General features: G+C 47.8%; 3 protein-coding genes across 3 annotated transcripts; all 3 read left to right on the plus strand.

Moving 5' to 3' along the window:
* The first annotated feature begins 1969 nt into the window (after nt 1–1969).
* Nucleotides 1970–7245, plus strand: smg8 (SMG8 nonsense mediated mRNA decay factor). The gene is made up of 5 exons (XM_046410328.1): nt 1970–2653; nt 3087–3990; nt 4106–4251; nt 4704–5588; nt 6263–7245. The coding sequence occupies exons 1-5, from the start codon at nt 2030–2032 to the stop codon at nt 6473–6475; spliced, it is 2772 nt and encodes a 923-aa protein (XP_046266284.1). The 5' UTR covers nt 1970–2029; the 3' UTR covers nt 6476–7245.
* A 955-nt stretch (nt 7246–8200) lies between these two features.
* Nucleotides 8201–12490, plus strand: kcnj15 (potassium inwardly rectifying channel subfamily J member 15). Its single transcript, XM_046410367.1, has 2 exons — nt 8201–8640; nt 10506–12490. The coding sequence occupies exon 2, from the start codon at nt 10559–10561 to the stop codon at nt 11579–11581; it is 1023 nt and encodes a 340-aa protein (XP_046266323.1). The 5' UTR covers nt 8201–8640; nt 10506–10558; the 3' UTR covers nt 11582–12490.
* Nucleotides 12491–13016: 526 nt separating this feature from the next.
* Nucleotides 13017–16885, plus strand: vps26c (VPS26 endosomal protein sorting factor C). Its single transcript, XM_046410368.1, has 8 exons — nt 13017–13191; nt 13882–14025; nt 14260–14409; nt 15118–15198; nt 15551–15625; nt 15706–15856; nt 15935–16087; nt 16592–16885. The coding sequence occupies exons 1-8, from the start codon at nt 13135–13137 to the stop codon at nt 16672–16674; spliced, it is 894 nt and encodes a 297-aa protein (XP_046266324.1). The 5' UTR covers nt 13017–13134; the 3' UTR covers nt 16675–16885.
* The last annotated feature ends 35 nt before the right edge of the window (nt 16886–16920 follow it).

The raw sequence follows: 16920 nt of genomic DNA on the forward strand, positions 1-16920 counted from the left end.
GTGTCGCAGACCTCCTCCTCTGTTGAGAGATGGTTTTTCTAATTTCACATAGATGGCTTCTTTTACTCCTCTTTCAAACCATCTATCCTCTCTGTCCAAGATGTGGACATTGTTGTCCTCAAAGGAGTGAGCTTTCTCCTTCAGGTGTAGGTATACAGCAGAATCTAGGCCTGAGGAGTTGGGCCTCCTGTGCTGATACATGCGCTTGTGTAGTGGTTGTTTAGTTTCACCGATGTAGAGGTCTTTGCATTCCTCATTGCATTGGACAGCATACACCAGATTGCTTTTTTGAGTGTGTGGTGTTCTGTCTTTGGGATGTACCAGTTTCTGTCTGAGTGTGTTGCTGGGTTTGAAATACACGGGGATCCGGTGCTTGCTGAAGATCCTCCTGAGTTTTTCTGATACCCCAGATACATATGGGATGACTATGTTGTTTCTTTTGTTCTGTTTTTCCTCCTCAACCACCTTGGTGGTGTTCTTCCTGGAACCAGCTGCAGTTTTCACAAAGGTCCAACTGGGATAACCACACGTTTTGAGGGCATCCCTCAGGTGTTCATGTTCATCCCCTTGGGCCTGTGAGCTGGTGGGTACCTTATCATAAGGTGATATGATAAGGTGCATGATAAGAACACCACCAAGGTGGTTGAGGAGGAAAAACAGAACAAAAGAAACAACATAGTCATCCCATATGTATCTGGGGTATCAGAAAAACTCAGGAGGATCTTCAGCAAGCACCGGATCCCCGTGTATTTCAAACCCAGCAACACACTCAGACAGAAACTGGTACATCCCAAAGACAGAACACCACACACTCAAAAAAGCAATCTGGTGTATGCTGTCCAATGCAATGAGGAATGCAAAGACCTCTACATTGGTGAAACTAAACAACCACTACACAAGCGCATGTATCAGCACAGGAGGCCCAACTCCTCAGGCCTAGATTCTGCTGTATACCTACACCTGAAGGAGAAAGCTCACTCCTTTGAGGACAACAATGTTCACATCTTGGACAGAGAGGATAGATGGTTTGAAAGAGGAGTAAAAGAAGCCATCTATGTGAAATTAGAAAAACCATCTCTCAACAGAGGAGGAGGTCTGCGACACCACCTATCTCCAATTTACAATGCTGCCCTTTCATCTCTTCCCAGGAGATTCCAGAACTTAGCCTCTAAGGAAAACTGCCATTCACAAAGGACCCCATGTGACTCTAACGACTGTCGTTACAACACAACAGAGCAGTAACGAAGTCGAAACCAACTTTACCATCCCCAACGACTGTCTCTCAACGACTGTCGTTTGTCACAATGGAACACTAAACGAGCCTATGACACCACTGGTCATGTGAATGCCTCCACAGAGGTTAAATACCTGGGTCTCCACACCAGCTAGTTGGACTAGTCCCAGCCTAGTCAAGCGAGCATGAACTGATGAAGCCTCTTGGATGAGAGGTGAAACGTCTTCAAAGACAAATAACTAAGTCCAGTTGCATTCGATTGAATTTCCTTGAGATAACCATGACCTGGATGAATGAGAATATTCACAGGCTTCATATGGAGGTGCTCATGCTGAGAACTGACTTTAAGGAGATGACATAATTGACGTTTGAAATTGTCTCACCAACAGCAGAAGACTTACCGTTTGTACTCACACCACTTTATTTTTCCAGTTCACTCAAATTTTGTACTTTTTATTCCACTACATTTAGGACAGCTGTTACTACTTTACAAATTCAGCTTTTAAATAAAGACTCGCAGAGACCTTTTCTGCATTACGCACATTTAATAGCTTGGATACATTTTGCTAATAAGCTTAGTTTTCTTTATGCAGGACGTCATGGTGTAATGAGGTATTTTTACAGTGTCGAAAAAAATTACTGAAGTGAGCAACAGTCTGGATGAAACAGAAAAGCGCATGTATACTGAGGGGAACATGAAAGCAAAATTCCACCTATTCGGACATTTTAGTTTACGTACCCGGAAATAAACCCGGAAGTAGGTGCGTCGTTGTTTTCATACCCCCGACTTTCAACATGAAGGAAGGCAAGATGTCTGGCCCTGTGAGTATCGGAGCTCTGCTTCAGGCGGACCTCCGGGAGGACGCTGCTCACCGGGACGACGGCTTGTGTGTTGTCGGTGTTTTTGGTAAAAGTAATATGCAGTCCGGACCGCCCAAAGAGTCTCTTATCAATATTCTGGCGGACAAGCACATCTTCCCGCTGTTCGACGGTCCGGAGGACGGCGGCACCGCCGACAGCCACATCCAGGCTTTCTACAACCGGGAGAGTCAGGTGCTGTACCTGCTGCTCTCCTCCGTCTGCGACAGCCGGCAGCTGCTGCGGGCCTGCCAGTCTCTCAGCGCCGGCACCAGCCACTCCGACGCCCACGACTTCTGGAAAGGCCTGGACAGACAGCACTGCCTGCACCTGCTCTTCATGTTCTCCGTGTGCCACGTTCTGCTGCTCGTCCACCCAAATCAGACCTTCGATGTGGCCTATGACCGGCTCTTCAGAGCCCTGGACGCCCTGCGACAGAAGGTCCTGCCTCTGATCCGAGCTGCCATCAAAGACTGTCCCGTGTCCAAGGAGTGGAAGGTGAACTGTCGGCCCTGCCCTCCGCGCCTGCTCTTCGTCTTCCAGATGAACGGCGTTCTGAAGGTCTTTCTTGTTCTAAAGTATTTTTTTTAAATAACAAGCAAACCCCATGTTCATGCAGCCGGGCAAAGCAGACCCCAGACACCCCAAAACCCACAGAGACCGTATGTTTACTTACTTAACTGTCAGGACTTCAGGCATATGATTGTTATTACTTCTTCCATCCCTGTCCTCTTCAGCTGCATGGCGTCTCACTCCAGTCTTAACACAGTTTCAGTTATACATGTATGGTACATATTCTCATACAGTGCTGTCAGTCATAACAGCAGTCAGTCATAGTCACAGAAACTTGATTGTTAACAATTTGAAGATCTCATCTCATGAAGTGCATCGTGTGGGCTTGTGCAGTCACACAACAGTGCAGCGAGCTGCTGCAACTCAAGAGGTTTAGATGAATTTAACTGACACCATTTTTTGTTTGTTTGTTATTCCAAAGACCTCTGCAAACGGCTCCGAGTCTGGAGGGAACCCCGACAAGCCCAAAAAGCACTCTCCCAGGAGGAGGCTGCAACACGCCCTGGAGGACCAAATTTACCGCATCTTCCGTAAAAGCAGGGTCCTGACCAACCAAAGCAGCAACTGCTTGTTCACCGTGCCCGCCAACCAAGCGTTTGTGTACGTGATACCGACGGCAGAAGAGGACCCTGTAGGCGCCCTGCTTGGTCAGCTGCGGTCCAACTGCATCTTGTGTGAACAAGACTCCACCACGTCGGTGTCCGGGCCGAGGCGGTACCAGCAGGTGAGACGGTCGGCTCGGCAGTCCGCCTTCGCCGGAGACTCGAGCAGCATGTCGACGGGCGGTCAGCTGATGGACTGCAGCTTGAAAGAATTCCTCTGGCAGCATGTGGAGCTGGTGCTGACCAAGAAAGGCTTTGACGATAGCGTAGGCCGCAACCCGCAGCCTTCACACTTTGAGCTGCCAACCTATTCCAAATGGGTCCAGGTCGCCTCCAGACTCCACCAGGTCCTAATTAGCAACACAGAGGAAGAGATGGCGGAGCTGGCCACAAAAGTGCAAGGGCAGCTGAAGGTTTTAGAGGGTTTCCTCGATGCTGACACAAAGTTCTCAGAGAACAGGTGCCAGAAAGCTCTGCCTCTGGCTCACAGTGCATACCAGTCCAACCTTCCCCATAACTACACCACTACGGTGCACAAAAACCAGCTGGCACAGGCTCTGCGGGTGTACAGCCAGCACGCCCGAGGCGTGGCTTTCCAGCGCTACGCCCTGCAGCTGCACGAGGACTGCTACAAGTTCTGGAGCAACGGCCACCAGTTGTGTGAGGAACGAAGCCTGACTGACCAACACTGTGTTCACAAGTTCCACCTGCTGCCTCAGCCAGGTGAACACTCTGCTTTGTCTCCCTCTGCTGTGCTGCACTGGGGCTGAGGAGGATGGGAACCTGAATGTAATATATCTAACTACAACTGTACAATAACTGACACTGTTTTCTGTAGGAGAGAAGCCAGACATGGATCGCAACCCACCCGTCATGAACCACAACAGCAGGGGGCGCTCCACCAGCTCCTGTAATTGTGGCAGAAAACAAGCTCCTCGCGAGGATCCATTTGACATCCAGGCAGCCAATTATGACTTCTTTCAGGTGGGGATTCACACGACACTCATTCACAGCACTCAGGCGGCTCTGATAGAGCTAATCTGCCTCGGCCGGTCCAGCCTGTGGTCACGTTGGGAGTCTCTTCGTTGTCTGAATCTGTTAAATCCAAGTTTGCCATAAAAAGGATCCTGCTAATGGATTTGCTTCATTGCCCACAGTGGCCTGACGTGTCACATTCCTTTACTGGTTAACGGTTTATTCTCTTTTGCATGGCAAGCACAAACACAAGCAGAATTTAGAACAGTGAGACAAATACTAAAGCTGAAAGTAGCTGAAAATAAACAGTAAAGATACATTAGAGAAAGCATTCAAAAATAGCATTTTGCCTGCAATATCTGGTCACTTGGTAGCAGCGCCATATTACGTCCCTCAGTTACATTCAGTTCATTGGGAGGGATGTCTGTTGATGTGTTTTAACTCGATGCTCTCCTGACCAGATGCTGGAGGAGAAATGCTGTGGGAAGCTGGAGAGGATTGAGTTCCCAGTGTTTCAGCCCAGCACTCCTGACCCAGCTCCAGCCTGCAACCAAGCTCAGCGACTCCCGTGTGACGCCTCAGGGTCTGGTGAGGCGGAGAGGTTGAAGGAGCCGAGCACAGCTCAGAGCCACACGCCAGGAGACACCAGCCTCAGCCTGGCTCTCAGTCTGGGCCAGTCCACAGACAGCCTGGGACCCTACGGGGAAGGAGATGGAACTGAGGCCCAAGTTCAGCAAAAGAGGCCAAGCCTTGTTGACCGCCAGCCCTCCACTGTGGAGTATCTCCCGGGTATGATGCACTCTGGCTGCCCCAAAGGGCTGCTGCCCAAGTTCTCCAGCTGGTCTCTGGTCAAACTGGGCCCAGCCAAGTCGTACAACTGCCACACCGGTCTGGAACAACCGGGCTTCCTACCCGGCTCTTCCTTCCTCTTACCGTGGGACTTGGTGATTCGCTCTCGGTCAGAGGAGGACACAGGACTGACGGAGCCTTTGGATGGAGGCACCTCCTCGTGGCCAGCCCCCAACAAGACCCTGGTTGGAAAGCGAGGCAGCACCGGAGGGCTCGGGAGGAGTCGCAGGAGGGACGATATGGCTCGGGTCTTTGTGGGGTTTGAGTATGAAGACAGCAGAGGAAGACGCTTCATTAGCTCTGGACCAGATAAAATAGTGAAAGTTCTGGGACCAGGGGGTGCCAAAGATCCCGCCACCAGGGTGCTAAACACCGACATGCCGCTCTACGTCCCTTCCCCGTCTCAGGGCCGCGGCCTGAAGCCTCACTTCGCCCAGCTGACTCGCCTTTTCATTGTGGTGCCTGACGCCCCGCTGGAGGTGACCCTCAACCCTCAGGTGAAGAGTTTAACGTGACCCCACTTCACTTTTGTCTTTTAGCTTATCCTTTACATGTAAATGACCTTAATTTACACTCACAAGAAGCACTTTAAGTAATGAAAATCTTCCTTTACAAGTGCATCTTACAACATTATAAGGAGCTTCAGTCCTGCTTCTCTGGGTCCTGGTGCCATGAATGTAAAGGATGATGTCGTGAGGAATGATCGTATTTCATATTTTCGTTTGTGACGCTGTGGGAAAGTTTCATCATTAGAACATTTTGTGGAAGCTGAAGACAGTTTGGAAGCTCAAGTGTTTACCGTCACCAGAATAAAGAAGTGACACATCACAGATTTAGGTGTTAAAGTAGATGTGACAAGTCAACCTTCCCGAGGTTTAGTCTGGTTAGAAATCATGGAGAAAAGATGCTCCTACTACTGACAGACAATCCTCACATGTTTCAGTTTCCTTCAGTATCACAGTAATCCACTGATGGCTGCATTACAGACAGGACCTGCTCATAGCTAATCGGCAGTTTTGTTGGTGTCAGTTTTCCAAAATGTAAACAAATGTAGGCTAAAATATTCAGATGTCTGGTAGCAAAACATTTCCTTTTAATAGGGATGTATGAACGCATGTGTTTTAATAATGATATTCATCATCACAACATGCTTCTTCTGATGTGCTCTCAGGTGCAGCCTGGTCCTCCTCCCTGCCCACTTTTCCATCCGGAGCAGATGGATTTGGTGCTGCCGCCTGACGGCCTTTGGGTGCTGCGCTTCCCTTATTCTTACGCAACGGACCGCGGGCCCTGTTACCCCCCCAAAGAGAACCAACCACTCAGCAACTACAAGGTGCTGCGGGGCATCTTGAAGGGCACCACTGCTAACCCCCCGCCGCAGTGAAGCTTTGACACGCCCTGATAAAGGCTGAGGAGGTTTTGTTTGTAGGTCTGCCTCCGCCACCCCCACTCCACCAGACCTCTTCAGACCTCATTGGGCCAAAGTCTGGCCTTGACCAGCACATAACCACGTGACAAGGATGTTGGAAACTAACGGTCAGATTTCCGTGAAATATTCTTTGGATATTGATGCTCCCCACAGGTTGAATGCGATTGATTTGGGCGTAAATGCTCCCCAGAGGAAGAACCCGTTCTGTAGTGCCATCCAAACTTTTTAGCGCTGACAACAGTGAGACCATCATGCCCGTATGCTTCTTCATCTCAGTCTGTCGGACGGTCGAACAGCCTCTGAACGCCACGCGCTTTCCTGACATCAGATCAGGCTGCGTCCGACACTTTCTGTAACTTTCCGAAGCCAACAGTCGGTCCACTTCAGGGTGTGATTGGCCAGCTGCGTGGAGGTGAGAGAACAAGCACGATGTGAACGTCTTCTCTTGATGAAACTATTTCAGTCACTTTTCCTGTGAACAAACAAGTGCAGCAGCGTGAGCGTCTTCCAGGAGACTCTCAGACCGCCTGAACACGCTGACAGTATTTTAAGCCCCTTAGTAATCATTTAGAAACAGTGCGTAAACGTTTTCTAAATGGCCTGTAACGCACTGGAATGTAGCTGTAAGCAGACAGTGTTTGTTAAACAACAGTGACTCCTCCTGTGGGTTGTGTTCTGGGGATCGGCATGTTTTTCTCTGAATTAAATTCTCAGTCATTGACTCATTCTGTGTCAGATGTTGTTATTGATAACGTTATGAGTGACGTTTATCGGTCATGTGATGCAGAGGTAAATACTAAAGTGAACAAAGTACAAAAATGAAATTATTTACACGCTGAGTAAAAGAAAATCCTGCAGGTAGGTTTTTAAGCACCTTGCTTATACTTTTCATCCGCTAGAGGGCGCTGCACTCCATCTCGGTGAAACGACCTCATCTTCTGTTGGTGGAGACAAATGACTCCTTTACAAGCCTCAGCCTCAGTGAAACCAACAAATAGATGTTCTGTTTTGGACTGTTTTATGCCCCGGTGCACGTTATAGAGTCAAACATCATGCTTAGAATTCATGATTTGGTCTTCTTGTAGAAAGATTGTCCAAAAAAGTTTTGGGGGTTCTTTGAATGCAGCATTTTTGCTCGTAACCATAAAAAGCTTCCCTTGCGATAGATTTCACTTTTCTACAGGAGTGACTCCAAGATATAAAGAGAAAAATCACTGCGGCTGTCAAAACAACCACTTCATGATTCAGATTAACCCGCATTAACCAACACGTTGCATACCGACTGCACTCAGCACCATCACCTTCACTGACTTTACTGCAGGCTGTTCCTCTTGTGCTCTGTGGGTATTTGTCAGTGCCTGAAGACAACGTGAAGCCATCTTGTTCAAGCTCCTCTTCCTGTGTTGCTTCTGCAGCTCATTCTTTCATTTGAGATGTGAATGTGACGGCAGCTTGAGATCATCGAGCTTTGCTGCTGGACCCAGAGAGATCCACGAGTAAAGAAAGTGATCTTCACTGTGTCTCCAGGGATTTCACACCTCGGTCACGCACACACTCGACCTTCAGGAGTCTGACCAATAACAGTTCTGTTAATGACAAAGCTGAGGAGTGTTTCTCTGGCTCAACCACTGAACATTTAAAGAAACATCCAGCTGAGCTTGTGACAGCTCAGACTGGTTCACCTTGTGCCTCGTCTTTACTGACGCTCACAGTAAGCACTGACACGAGTACTGACGCCGAGTGTCCCGACAGCAACAAAATGTCCTTCAGAGAACCACCGGCCGCTCGAAGCTGTAAATCTGGGAGTGTGTTGAAAGCAACAACAACCATAAAAGGAGCAAAACAAACTTCAAGTGTTCAGTGCTGCTGTTCCCACCTGAGGACAGGTGCGGGAGGCGGAGGCTTGAAAGCCGGCCCACATGCAGATCAGGGTTTATGGCTCGGCTTTGTCTCTCACTTCTGTTCTCGCCTGAATACGACTGTGCCAAAGTTCAGCGCTCAGAGCTCGGGACAATAGGAGAAAGAAGACACTGAACCAGAAGTCCTCCGGCAGCTTCACCTGATTGTGTGTGAGACGAGTGACTCACCTGAGACGATTCAACACAGCAGCGCAGCCGGATGTGAGTATAACACACACTGTCAGACTTATCGAGGAATCAATGATTGTTCAAAGTGTTCTCGGGCTCCTGTAATGGTTTACTACGAGGTTAACCTTCAGAGGACTGGCAGCGAACTGTGAGGACAACATGTTCTGTGGACTCTGTTTTGTCCCCATCAGAGGACAAATCTGGACCAACTTACCGAACTTTTTGTTTCACGTTTTAGCCTCAGAAGACTAACAGCACAGGAGTAGTAGCCTAAGTTCTGGTGTATTTCCATTATGTGATCATTTGTACAACATTTAACCTTTTTGTGTTGACATGAGTTTAAAGGCTTTTCTGCAGTACGGACTAAACTGACCTTAACATTCATTCCTCTAGATGAAACTCACCTGCTGTTTGACAAAGTATTTGGACTTGTTGGACTTATTTCAACTCTGAAAGGCTGCTCACAGTCTGCACATACACGTATAAACATACTCGCTCTTTTATGTATTTCAGCAGTCATCGCTTTCTTGCTCTGCTTTTAGTCTGGCACAAGGAGCACAAGTCATCATGTTGTCTTCACAGCACTTGGTAACTTTTGGCAACAAGTTGTAAGACACAAGACTCAATTGTACTGAAGGGCTTCTGCATTGTGAAACTGCAGCATTTAAGATCTGAGTGCTTCTTCTTCAGTCAGAATCACAATCAGATTGATTGGCCAAGTATGTTCACACATGAGAGGAACTTGACTCCGGTTTCACTTGCTCTCAGTAGCAACATAGGAGGAAGTAAAACTACAGTAAAGGAGGGATAAATAAGAAGTACCAAATAGACAAAGGAATAATAGTTCGTACGTTGCTAATTTATCTGCATAACTCTGTCACAGTAGACGTCACATCCGTCTCTGATATTGGTAGTTTATAGTTAATTGGCTAAAGCATGCAACTGCTATGTTGGTTTATGACTTCTGACCAGAAGAGCTTGTCATGCAGAGAAATGTTGGTCCACTCTATGGACAAAAGTATCCAGACACCTGAGAACAAGGTGTCTTTTTATGAGCTCACACGAAATACAAAGATCTTCTGTAAAAACATAAAACATCTTCTATATAAATTGCCAGAGGTTAAATACCCAACACTATATAAAAGTATAAAGACAAAAGTATATTTATATATATCTATATTATTGAATTCAGGTCTGGCATGGACCTGTTCCTCAGGGTTTGGTCTCCTGACTCCCTGACTTCCAGTGAAGGGAAATCTTAATGCTTCAGCACACCAAGACATTTTGGACAATGCTATGCTTCCAACTTTGTGGCAACAGTTTGTTGAAGGCCCTTTTCTATTCCAGCATGACTGTGCCCCAGTGCACAAAGCAAAGCTCCATAAAGACATGGTTGGATGAGTTTGGTGTGGAAGAACTTGACTGGCCCACACAGAGCCCTGACCTCAACCCCATCCAACACCTTTGGGATGAACTGGAACGGAGATTGTGAGCCAGGCCCTTTGGTCCAACATCAGTGTGTGACCTCACAAATGCTCTACTGCATGAATGGAAACACTCCAACATGTTGTGGAAAGCCTCCACAGAAGAGTGGAAGCTGTTAGAGCTGCAGAGCTGTCTGTGTGTTTAGAACACAATGCCATTAAAGTGCCTGTTGGTGTGATGGGCAGGTGTCCCAATACTTAAGACACGTATTAAATTCCATCCACCTCCACCTGTATAAGGGTGGAGGCAGAAAGCAAACTGCATGGCTGACCAACAGAGGGAATGAAGAACACATACTTTTTCTGTTGTGACTTGGATGACACTTTAAATGATATCTCAGGTGTAAATATGTATGATTTGCATGCTTAATGATGAGATATTAATCATTTATTCTTTTGGTCTCCCACTGGCAGTGCCATACTGAAACCTCAGGCGTCACCGCCGGTTTTACTTGACCCAGAGCGATATGGCCACCAAGAAGGCAGGAGTCCAGCGACGGATTGTGTCCAAGGACGGCCACAACAATGTGCGCATTGACAACGTGGAGGGTATGGTCAAGCTGTACCTGCACGACATCTGGACCACCGTGGTGGACATGAAATGGCGCTACAAGCTCACTCTGTTTGCCTCCACCTTCATCATGACTTGGTTCATCTTTGGGGTCATCTTTTACTTCATCGGCATGGGCAACGGAGACTTCGAGGCTGGTTTGAACTCCAACCACACGCCCTGCGTGATGAACGTGGGCACGCTCACCGGAGCCTTCCTGTTCTCCCTGGAATCACAGACCACCATTGGTTACGGGTTTCGTTATATCTCAGAGGAATGTCCTCTGGCCATCTTCACCCTGGTGGCTCAGCTCGTCATCACCGGCCTGGCTGAGATCTTCGTCACCGGTGCCTTTCTCGCCAAACTGGCTCGGCCCAAGAAGCGAGCCGAGACCATCAAGTTCAGCCAGTCGGCGGTGGTCTGCCGACGTCAAGGCAAGCTGTGCCTGATGGTGAGGGTGGCCAACATGAGGAAGAGCCTTCTGATCCAGTGCCAGCTGACAGGAAAGCTCCTGCACTCCAACGTGACAGAGGAGGGTGAAAAGACCCAAGTCCACCAGAGCTCTGTGGATTTCCTCATGGACTCCAGCAGCGAGTGCCCTTTCCTCATCCTCCCACTCACCTTCTACCACGTCCTGGACGAGAGCAGCCCACTGGCAGGGCTGAACGCCGAGAACCTGCACACTCGTGAGTTTGAGCTGCTGGTCACCCTCAACGCCACCATGGAGTCGACGGCAGCCACGTGCCAGAGTCGCACCTCCTACGTCCCTCAGGAGATCCTCTGGGGCTACGAGTTCAAGCCGGTCCTGTTCAGCACCGCCGGTGGCCGCTATGTGGCGGATTTCAACTTTTTCGACAAGGTGCAAGTGAGCAACGACGCAGCCTTCCTCAGTAACAACACAGAGAAGCTGAAACTGGAGGAGGACTACAAGAAAGAGTAGAAGATTCCAGTCTTTTCTACTGTCTCATCAAACTGTGACGCGTTCGTGAGGCCTGAGCCGGTTTTTCATTTCATATCATACAGAAAGTGATTTGATCCTGCTTTTCGTGTAACAATGAAAACAATTTTCCTGACACATGACGTGAAAGTGTTCTCTTAGTTTTTCATTTAGTTATCATCATCATTTGTTTAAAAAAATGATTTTATATATAATTATTAAATATTAATTTAGTTAAGTGTAGCTGAATGCTCTTTATTGTTGAGGTCATGAGGGTTGAAAAGCCCAAATAAAAAGCTGACTCAGTTTGACAAACTGATAGTTCAGCATTTGGAGGAATAGTTTGACTTTGTGGGAAAATATGTTCCTTTTGGTGACATTTGGTGAGAAGATCTCACGTCTTCAGCAGAGAAACATGAATGTGAGCACATGAGTTTGTTTGTCACATCTACAGGCGCTGAAGTTTCTGCTCCTGCAAACAAATGTGACTTTTGTTTGTTGTGTTATTGACACATCACATTATACTGATATGATCATACACTGGGTGTGGTGGCACAAAGAGGTACACAGTGTCTGCACAGGCTAATAATATGGATCAGTTTTCTTTTGTAAAAAAATAAAAAGTTTCTTTATTATGTAAAAATGAAAAGCAAATGTTGTGTGGATTTTTGTGAAATCAGCAAAGAGAAAATAAACGTTTCCCAGTGCATGCTGGGATTGGCTCCAGTCTGCGATGACCTCGTTAGGAATAAAGAAGGAAGAATAAAGAAGAGATGAAGACAAAGACAGAAACTGGTCGAGCCGGCAGCTCTGCCGTCTCAGCTTCTGTTGTGGCAACAGTGAAGAGCAGCCAGCAGCTCCAGCAAAACAAGCCAAGCTGACCCTTCACTGAGACACACACACACACACACACACACACACACACACACACACACACACACACACACACACACACACACTTTGATTTACAGACACACACACATGGAGGCTGCAGTCCTGACCATACAAATAAAAGCATCAGCTGCTGCTGATGTGAAAATATTTCACGAAATAATTGAGAAAATATTAAAATAATGTCACCGGTCATTTTAGCCTCAACGTGTCACAGCTGTCCAGCAAACTGCTGACTTGGGTAGCAGCAACACAAAAAACCCCGAAGAATTAAGGATTATTCAGCGCGAAGGCAGCGCAGATTCATTTGTAAAACGTCAATTTCTTTTCATGCTTGGAGCACCGTGAGTTCTATTTTATTCGACTCCATTGGACTGGAGAGGAGGCCCACATCTGTAAGACAGAGAACACAAAACTACAACTCTGCACCCACCAACAGTTTCATTTTTTTATAGTTTGGAATGACGCTTTTACTTTGAAGGATTTAAGCCGGAAGCGTTTTCGAGGAAGGTACAATTTCAACCGGAAGTCGTATGTTTGCTGTTTCCGAGCGGAACCTGAAGAGCAGATGCCGATGAGAATCACTTAAGTCTCTTTGCTGCTGTGAGAAGGAAGCGCCTGAAAGCCGTTTTTTCTGACTTCCGGCTGATGCGCGGCCGTCAGAGATGAGCGTCACTTTGGACATCAGACTGAAACGGGCAAACAAAGTTTATCATGAAGGGGTAAGCACGTCACAGCACGGCTAGCTAACCAGCTACTTCCGGCGCCCGTTTGGCTAACGCTACCTTCTCTGTTGGTGTTTAAGTTAGCTTGTAGCGCTCAGTAAAACAGTGAGTCCGCCCCGCGCGTGACCAGCAGCTGATCAGCGGGGTGTCACGTCTAAATGCGTCCCCCTGTCGTATTCAGACCAGTTACAGGATAAACTCTGATCTGTACACAGTCTTATCCGTACGGAGTATGTGACCAATCAGTCAGTATCGATCTGAGTGTAGTCCTAACGCAGTAACACTTCTACTTCTACTGCTGCTACTGCAGTTTCCACAGCAGTTGCTCTGCTCGTCACTGCTGCAGGATGTGCTATGACTCGTGCTGCAGCAGCTCGTGCAGATGCTTTATATCCAGCCCTGCATTGCTCAGACTTATGACGTACTAATATTGATATGATATTTCGGGCAGTTTGAATTTTGCTCGTAACTGTGTGGAAACTTTTCTTTTGTATTTCTGAACTTTATGAAGGCTGATACCAACATATCTGCAATAAGTTCACACAGCCTGTCTCATATGTCAGTCACGCTGATGTAGACACGTGCTTTTATGTTTCTTTTAGCCTTAGTCTAACGTTGAGGGTTTTGAACGAGCTCAGGTTAGGATGCACGTGATGCAGACCCCCCGCTGTGTGGTTGTGTGTGCAGGAGTCGGTGGCTGGTGTCATCGTGCTGGTGTGTAAGGAGGCGCTGCAGCACCACAGCATCTCTCTGAGCATGGAGGGGCTGGTGAACCTGCAGCTCAGCTCCAAGAGCGTCGGCGTCTTCGAGGCCTTCTACAACTCCGTGAAGGTGAGCTACGAGTCCGAACAGTCAGTCAGATGGTCCGCAGTCTGCATTAACGCCTCCCTGTTGATGCTGATGTTTAGATCAGTCCTCACTGATCCTGAAATGAGGACAGTCGGCACAAAGACACAATAACTGAACTAGACGACTTCAGTAGACGAATCCCACTAACAGCATCAGTTTCCTGTCTCCCACTCAGCCTGACAGTGCGATTCCTAACCTTCCTGCCTCACGTTTCAGCCCATCCAGCTGATCAGCAGTAACATCGAGGTGGCCAAGGCGGGAAAAATCCCAGCAGGCAAGACTGAGATCCCCTTCGAGTTCCCGCTGAACACAAAAGGCAACAAAGTGCTGTACGAGACCTACCACGGCGTCTTCGTCAACATTCAGGTGAGCCGGGGACGCTGAATGAGGAGACGTGGAGACAGCAGGTGCTCTGTGGGTCCTATTAAAACCACGTCCAGGATCTCACACAGTCCTGGTTAGTCACACCAGAATCCACTTAGAGGCGACTGTTGGTCCACATCAGACCTGGACCGACAGCTTTCACAGCCCAGGTGACCTGAGCCAAACCGACGGTCACGACGAGTTCGAGTGAACCAAACAGATTCAGTGTTAAAGCATCCTCCATTTGATGAATGTGAACTTCATGTTCTTTTATTTATTTATTTGTTTGCTCATCAAAAACCGCATTGTGACGTGCACAGAGACTCACGTATACAAGCACACTGTGTGCATGTACTCAGGTATGAATGAGTCCAAAGTAAACAAAGACTCGTGTGTGAGAAGCAGGAAGCCTCTTCTGGAAACTCAGTGTTCTTACTTAAAATTCTCATCCCAAACGTCAAGAACGAACGTCCTTGTAAAGAAAATTCAAATTTGAGGTTTCAGTGGTTGCGGTTCAGTTGTTGTGTGGGTAAACGGTATGATGTATGTTTGTATGCCCCCACCGACTGTCAGCAGGACGGTTCTCCCTTGTGAGTCGGGTTCAGGGGTTCAGGCTCTGGGTTTCTGTAAAGCACCTGGAGACAGTTTTGATTGTATAAGGAGCTATATAAACATATTGAAACTGAATTAAATGTTGTTGTTGGTCCACAGTACACCCTCCGCTGTGACCTGAAGCGCTCCCTGCTGGCCAAAGACCTGAGCAGGAACTGCGAGTTCATTGTGCACTGTCAGGTGAGTGAAAGCCTCCATTACTTCAGCCGACTGCTGTGATGACGTAAATAATACAACACTTTTGCCTCCCCCTGTGGTGTTCTGTCTTCCACGGGAGTTTGGGACAATGAAGATGCGTTCGAGCGTCAAAGCAGACTTTTACTGCAGCTAAGTCACAGTCAGATTGAGTCACATTTCATGATTTTTCCCTCAAATTCACTCTAAGAGTGAGCTCAGTTCTTTATTCATGTTTAGTTAACCGAGTTGCTCTCTGATGGCTCTCAGATTTCTGTGAAGGTTAATTTACAGCTCAGGTCTTTACAAACTCATCTGTCCGCCATGTTGAACCGCGTGGAATCTGTTTGATCTCCAGCCACAGAAAGCAAAAGTCGTCCCGACTCCGGTCGACTTCGCCATCACTCCAGACACCCTGCAGAACGTCCGCGAGGTGAGCGACGTCACGTCTTCTCACTGCGTCTTTTTCTTTTGCTGAACGCTGCACTGACTGACTGAACTTTCTGTCTTCAGAGGAGCTCGCTGCCAAAGTTTCTAGTCAGAGGCCATTTGGACGCCACCAGCTGCGTGATCAGCCAGCCGCTGACCGGAGAGCTGGTGGTGGAGAACTCGGACGTTCCCATCAAGAGTATTGAACTGCAGCTTGTGCGGGTGGAGACGTGTGGTAAGTCCATGGGCAGAGATGATCGCATGAACCTTCCAGAGCTGCCGCCGGTTCTCTAAATGTCCTCTTGGGGTTCAGGTTGCGCTGAAGGTTACGCCAGAGATGCCACGGAGATCCAGAACATCCAGATAGCTGAAGGCGATGTCTGCCACAGCCTCCCGATTCCCATCTACATGGTGTTCCCCAGGCTGTTCACCTGCCCCACGCTGGAGACCACCAACTTCAAAGTCGGTCAGTAAAGTCTTCTGGTCTGCCTCAGACTCTCTGCTTTTTGGATTCTCTGTGGTCCATCATTAAAAATGGGCCACAAATCACCCATCAAATAACTCATTAAAACCAAACTTATCTGATAAAGAAACACGTTAGCGTTCTGAGAACTTTTCACTTAGTCATTTTTTTTTATACTTATATACTTAAGTATTTCTCTGCATTTAATTTATCACTGATTGAAACACACAGGAGCAGTGGGCTGCCATGTCAGCCGCCCGGGGAGCAAAGTGGGGGGGTTGAGTGCCTTAGCTAATGGAGGGGGGAGCACTGATCAGTCACTCCACCACACCCAAATTTTACCTGCCAGTTTGGGGTGGAATCGAACCAGCGACCCTCTGGTCACGAGCCGCTTCTCAAACCTTTGGCCACAGCTGTCCCCAGTATTATTTAAAGAGACAGATAGATACTTTATTGATCCTGAGGGAAATTCAAGATGTGACCGCATGTTTGTTTCTGTCCTCTCAGAGTTTGAAGTCAACATTGTCATCGTGCTTCACGACGACCATCTGATCACAGAGAATTTCCCCCTGAAGCTGTGCAGAGTCTGAAGCTGCCCACAGTCCCAGAGGACCGAGAGGACACGAACCGGACCCAACTGATCTCCCACATGATGCAACAGTTCCTGTAAAGGAAGCTCCAGGAACCGGATCATCTGGCTTTACAGAACGCTGAGTTTCTCTCACACAGAAACATGAACGTGACCAAAAGTCCAACACAGATTATTGCTCGGTGAGTTGAATCAATTGTGAACAGAGCAGAGTTTTGCAGTCCCTGTCAGGACGTTCGATGTGCAC

Source organism: Scatophagus argus, chromosome 14, assembly GCF_020382885.2.
Source record: "Scatophagus argus isolate fScaArg1 chromosome 14, fScaArg1.pri, whole genome shotgun sequence".
NCBI classification, from domain to species: Eukaryota; Metazoa; Chordata; class Actinopteri; family Scatophagidae; genus Scatophagus; species Scatophagus argus.

What these genes read in the sequence shown, in the direction of transcription:
- vps26c (XM_046410368.1), top strand. Translation starts at nt 13,135, where the DNA reads ATGAGCGTCACTTTGGACATCAGACTGAAACGGGCAAACAAAGTTTAT. An exon ending in GCGTCTTCGTCAACATTCAG is followed by an intron (nt 14,410 to 15,117) that starts GTGAGCCGGGGA and finishes GTTGGTCCACAG; the next exon opens with TACACCCTCCGCTGTGACCT. An exon ending in TGTGCGGGTGGAGACGTGTG is followed by an intron (nt 15,857 to 15,934) that starts GTAAGTCCATGG and finishes CTTGGGGTTCAG; the next exon opens with GTTGCGCTGAAGGTTACGCC.
- smg8 (XM_046410328.1), top strand. Translation starts at nt 2,030, where the DNA reads ATGAAGGAAGGCAAGATGTCTGGCCCTGTGAGTATCGGAGCTCTGCTT. An exon ending in CCACCTGCTGCCTCAGCCAG is followed by an intron (nt 3,991 to 4,105) that starts GTGAACACTCTG and finishes TGTTTTCTGTAG; the next exon opens with GAGAGAAGCCAGACATGGAT. An exon ending in CCAATTATGACTTCTTTCAG is followed by an intron (nt 4,252 to 4,703) that starts GTGGGGATTCAC and finishes TCTCCTGACCAG; the next exon opens with ATGCTGGAGGAGAAATGCTG.
- kcnj15 (XM_046410367.1), top strand. Translation starts at nt 10,559, where the DNA reads ATGGCCACCAAGAAGGCAGGAGTCCAGCGACGGATTGTGTCCAAGGAC.